Source organism: Mytilus edulis, chromosome 9, assembly GCF_963676685.1.
Source record: "Mytilus edulis chromosome 9, xbMytEdul2.2, whole genome shotgun sequence".
Classification (NCBI taxonomy): Eukaryota; Metazoa; Mollusca; class Bivalvia; order Mytilida; family Mytilidae; genus Mytilus; species Mytilus edulis.
Genome location: NC_092352.1, coordinates 45,428,470 through 45,433,587, shown reverse-complemented (window position 1 = coordinate 45,433,587; position 5,118 = coordinate 45,428,470). Strand labels below are relative to the sequence as shown.

The 5,118-nt window shown below is 32.4% G+C and overlaps 1 protein-coding gene across 2 annotated transcripts; it reads left to right on the top strand.

Annotated features, from left to right (window-relative positions):
* Nucleotides 1-295: 295 nt before the first annotated feature.
* On the top strand, nt 296-4,013 carry LOC139488473 (LITAF domain-containing protein-like). 2 transcript variants are annotated; one of them, XM_071274097.1, is made up of 4 exons: nt 296-425; nt 1,775-1,820; nt 2,697-2,892; nt 3,713-4,013. In XM_071274097.1, exons 2-4 carry the CDS (start codon nt 1,790-1,792, stop codon nt 3,819-3,821), a joined length of 336 nt encoding a protein of 111 aa, XP_071130198.1. In that variant the 5' UTR covers nt 296-425; nt 1,775-1,789; the 3' UTR covers nt 3,822-4,013. The 2 variants fall into 2 exon arrangements, with proteins under 2 accessions (XP_071130198.1, XP_071130199.1); XM_071274098.1 differs by lacking the exon at nt 296-425 and adding an exon at nt 457-1,363 and having other exon boundaries at nt 1,578-1,820.
* Nucleotides 4,014-5,118: the final 1,105 nt, after the last annotated feature.

Here is a 5,118-nt window from a genome sequence, read left to right as displayed (position 1 = left end):
TATACATAAATAAACAGTCTAACTATTGAACTGCAAATCAGTCTCCAAATTTGCAGATTTGGGCACATAACTAGACCGATTTTGTACTGTGATTGTGCAATCCAAGATGGCGGTATAAAATACCAAATAATTATCTCCTGGTGTCTTGCTAGGTCGTCGACTACTTTGTACCGTTTTAAAATCAATATGACATTTAAAAAAGATTTATCATGATTAGATAATGTAAACAATAGCAGCTTTTGAAATTCAATAGCTAAAATAATGAAATATCCTTGAATATAATTATATACAATTATATATACTAGGTAATTGTGATTTAATTTAGTTAACTTGTACGTAAAGCTTGAAACCTGTTTTAAATTCCTGCAGTGAATTTTTCCAATTTATACCACAGATTTGACTGTATACAAGTACATTAGAAACAAGTAAGTAACAGTGACTTTTTTTCTTTTACAGTAGGAAATATTTGACAATTTATTTAAACAGTCGAAGATGTGATTTGATACAACTCTTCGCCATGCAGAGAACAATTGAAGTGGTTGTAAGTCATTATAGGCCACCTTGCAGCCTTCATTTAGAGATATCGGCTACAAAATACAACGACTTGAACAATGGAAAACAACAAACAGCCTTATAATTTATAGCAATATTTACGAAAAAAATAATTATGATAGAAATGAACCAACGACAACCACTGAACTACACTGAGACACAAAACTTCAGAGTTTATTTTGATGGAATGGAATCAAGCCATGTAATGACCTACTCCCGATCCTACATGGAGATCGTAACCAAATGAACTTTTGAACAATTGGAATTTAAGAAAGAATAATTCAAAGTCAAAATTGTTGACCTTTATTTGCAAATTAACGTATATTCTATATATTTGTATTAAATTACTATTTCCCTGATCGATTTAGTTTGCTACATCTCGGAAAGTCTCAAATTATTATGAATTTTGTATGCAGTTCTTCTCGCTTAAAATCTCTATTGAATATAATATAAGTTCATAAAAATCACGGAGATCGACCATTACACAGTTCTTTCTATGCATTATATTTCAAGATAAAAGACGAAAACGCGTATATTTGTAAAACTCTTTATTCAAGTGCATCAACTCCTATAAGGAGTGAATTGATTTTTGTCAGTGTTATTGGCATTTTTGTATATCTAATATTACTTTTGCTTATTATTTAAATGTTTACAGTTTCTGTTTATCTATTATAAATTTATTGTTTTCATGAAGAAAAAAAGACGTGCTAAAATTGGTAAATTATATTCATTAAAGGGCAGAGTCGTTTGATAATTCAATGGAAAATGAAGTACATGTATATCCTTTCTTCTCTTTTTACTTGCAGGACTTGTTCATGTTGTTTAAGGAGGTAGACCTAGGTTAAGGGAAATAACTCTTAAAATCATCAGTACGTTTGTGTCAGCAATTTTCATAAATATGTTCTAAGCTTCTTGGATACATAGACTATTTCCAATCTGTTTCAGTTAAATGCTTAAAAAACATTGATGAAACTTGACTTTAACAAACACATAACTGATTTAAAGAGTTATCTCCCTGAACCAAGGTCTACCACCTTAAACCATGCCTTAAATTTTAATTATCAGTCAATATGATTATTTAATACAATTGGAATATTCTTTAGAGAGAAAGTGCGATTGCAAGATCCTTATTATGTTGATGATAGCGAAACTCAAGAACAGGAAAGAGACACAAGACTACTTAACTCCCTTTATTAAAATTCACTCATTGTATTTTTAACAGGACATTTAGAGAAGTATGGCAGTACAACAGCAACCTTATGATCAAGGTGAATATGTATATGCAGATATACTGATGATATGTCAATGAGACAGCAACAGAATAACACAAACATAAACACAAATACACAAATACACAAATACACAAATACACAAATACACAAATACTAACGACATTTACCATTAAATCATTCAACGGCTTCAAATGATTCCATGACATTTGGCAAAAAGTTATTTAAAAAATGAGACAACTCTTTACATGAGACCAAATGACACAGACATTAACAACTATGGGTCATCGTACAGCCTTCGACAACGGACAAAGCCCATTCCGTATATACCTGACTTGTTTTCAATGAACCTATTTTCAAAGTATACCTCTGAATCAGTCGGTTGACATCCAGGCCTTGTATAACTAACACTGCATGAAATAGAAAATGCTCAAATTGTTGCGGGTCGTGTCTCCTTCTTCTAAAACGAAATCCCCTGCTGGTTTCTTGTCGCTAAGCGATGCTCAATAAAGTTCTTTAAAGGAAATAACGTAAACGATAGGGTGGAGATGAACAATTAATACTATATATAACGAACAGAAGAGAGTTGGATGTTTACAGTAGAAATCTGATGCAAAATAACATTAATTCGACCAGTTGATCTATCATTATGTGATATCTTGATATGACATTTATTATTTTTTTAAAGGTTTTCAAAACCCTAAAATGGCTTTAAGCATTGCTGTGTATTTGTTACACGAAATGCCAGACATGAATTACTTAGTAAACTCCCCTTTTTCTGTTCATATTCAAAAATAATCTCATAACATTTAATTAGTTTTCAAATACATCAGTATAATATTAAACATACATTTTTTTTATACCGGTATATATAATATACATTGCTTTTATTAACTTGGATTCTAACAACCACAGGATATGGACAGCCCACAGGGTACGGACAGTCGGGAACTGTTGTCATTACACAACCTGTTACTACCATAACTACCAGGATGGCAGAATTTCCAGTCAATATGACCTGTCCGGCCTGTCAAAAAAATATTATTACCGGTACACGCAAAGAGATAGGGACGATGACATGGCTTGCCTGTTTAGGTCTCTGTTTAGTAGGGTAAGTATTAAGTGGATGGAAGATCTAATGATATTGCATTTTCTGTTGAATCTTTTGTTCTGAATGGTGGTGAAAAATGTCAGCTGAACGATTTACTGATAGTATGATTGCTCGTTGAGTCTTTATTCCGAAAGGTTTTGAAAAGATTTAGATGAATTGTTTACTGAAAGTTTGATTCCCCATTGAATCTTGTATTTTGAATGTTTTAAAAAAGTGTTAGGTGAATGGTTAACTGATAGTGCGATTGCCCATTGAGTTCTTTGACCTGTAAGATTGTAAAAACAGTCGTTGCATGACTTCTCTTTTATCCCTGTGTTGGCCAGGATCGCAGACTCTCTTATCATCTAGATAATGGTTACTGAATTGGGTATTTGACTCCTATCTGATATTTTCTCCTTAAAATGACAATTTTTTCTCCACTGAAACAAGCCTTTGCGCTCGAGAGTACCTGCCCGTTGAGGATATTCCAGAAAGACGTGTGGTAAATTCAAAAAAACTTGTTTGTACGTTTAATATTGACCAAGATTAGATAACAGTTTCCATTCATTATGTCAAACAACCAGATACCACATTTCGTGTTTTTGTCGTTTTTTGGGGGAGGGGGGGGGGGGGGTATGTGTTATTTTTTTTTCTGTTTGTATTATTTTGTCTGCTGGATAGTTCTTTAAATATTTTTTTGTAGAGGACTAGGTCAACTAAAAAAACATGTGTAAACTTTAATGTTGTTTTATTTTCCCACGTATTCTACATTTCCTATGTACATGATATATGTAAAGTTTTTGTCAATAAGTTAATTATTTTTCTTATTTTCCTTTTACAGATGTAATATCGGATGTTGTTTCATTCCATTCTGTGTGGATTCGTGTAAAGATACAGTACACGACTGCCCAAGCTGCCAAACCGTCGTTGGAAAGCACAACAAGATGTAAATAAAATATATATTTACAACTGTGACAATATTAAAAACAACAACTGAATTATTCCTTATATTCCTTACTCTCTTTTTTTTTTTATATCATATACTTAATTTTCATCACACTTATACCATGTTTAGTTTTATGAACAAAATCTAAGGAATTTATATCAACTAATGAAGTAAATACAAATAAAATATTTAAATACATTTATTTAGTTAACGCCATTATCTTCTATTGATAAAGATTTCATGTTTTCTCTTATTTCTAGATTCAGTATAAAAAATTGATGTCATAATTCAGTCGGTTGAAGTTTGTATCGTTCCCCAGGTAGAAACACATAACCTGGCCATTGGACACTTTGTTCCCCCTTTAATGGTAATAGAAACAACGTGACGATTGTTGGCTCCATATTTCTTTTTTGAATACTGTTAATGGCATTGATAAATTCGGAACCTTTTTGTTCTAACAGATGTTCACAATTAGGCGATAAGGTAGCATGCATGTTCCAAATGTCTGATTCGGTCTCTACTCCTTTGTAACTTACAGATATTCCACACGAAAAACATTTAACCATATTGTATCCTATAAAATAAATTCCCGCCTTTGCCAGTTGGTGGCGAGTAAAGTCTTCTTCAGACTCTAAAATCTGAAGGTCTGAGTCGGAGATTATTAGATTTCGTAGTGAAATCAGCCTATTGTCTTCTGATAAAAATGCATCGTTTTTGGCGATACATTTTATTCTTTGTGAAGGAAGCTTATCGAACGGTATATTTTCTCTAACAAAATTACACGATGGTGTCACTTGTGCGTGTACAAAGAGAGGATCTTTATTGGCTTCCCATAAACATTAGTTATAACCACATGAAAAACATTGAGCAACATTAGGTTTCATCATGAAAACAAATCAAGATTTTGCCATGACTTCAGCCATTTTTACCATAAAGATCTTTTCATCATTGTCATTGAACTCTTTTGAAATTACCAAAAAAATACTTTTTACATTCCAAAAGTAAATTTTTGAAGTCATCAAAAATGGTGTTGCCAGGATCTCCGTGCTTTTCCAGACATCGATATGAAATATGTTTATCGTGGAATTATGTATCCAAGATTTCACGTGTGGTGAAATCATCACTTTCCGCATACAATACAAAAATGTCGACATTTAATTTCTTTTCGTTAACCGTCTGATCTCCATCTTTTTGCTCCTCACTCGCTGTCAATTGTTTACAGTTGGCAGTGTCTGCCATTATCATGATGATTGCGTTGCGATATAAATAGTTTTTCAAATCAATACGGTTATAATTAACGT

Coding starts and splice junctions, on each gene's coding strand:
- LOC139488473 (XM_071274097.1), top strand. CDS start 1,790: ATGGCAGTACAACAGCAACCTTATGATCAAG. Junction 1,821..2,696: donor ACAGCAACCTTATGATCAAG/GTGAATATGTAT, acceptor TAACAACCACAG/GATATGGACAGCCCACAGGG. Junction 2,893..3,712: donor TTAGGTCTCTGTTTAGTAGG/GTAAGTATTAAG, acceptor TTCCTTTTACAG/ATGTAATATCGGATGTTGTT.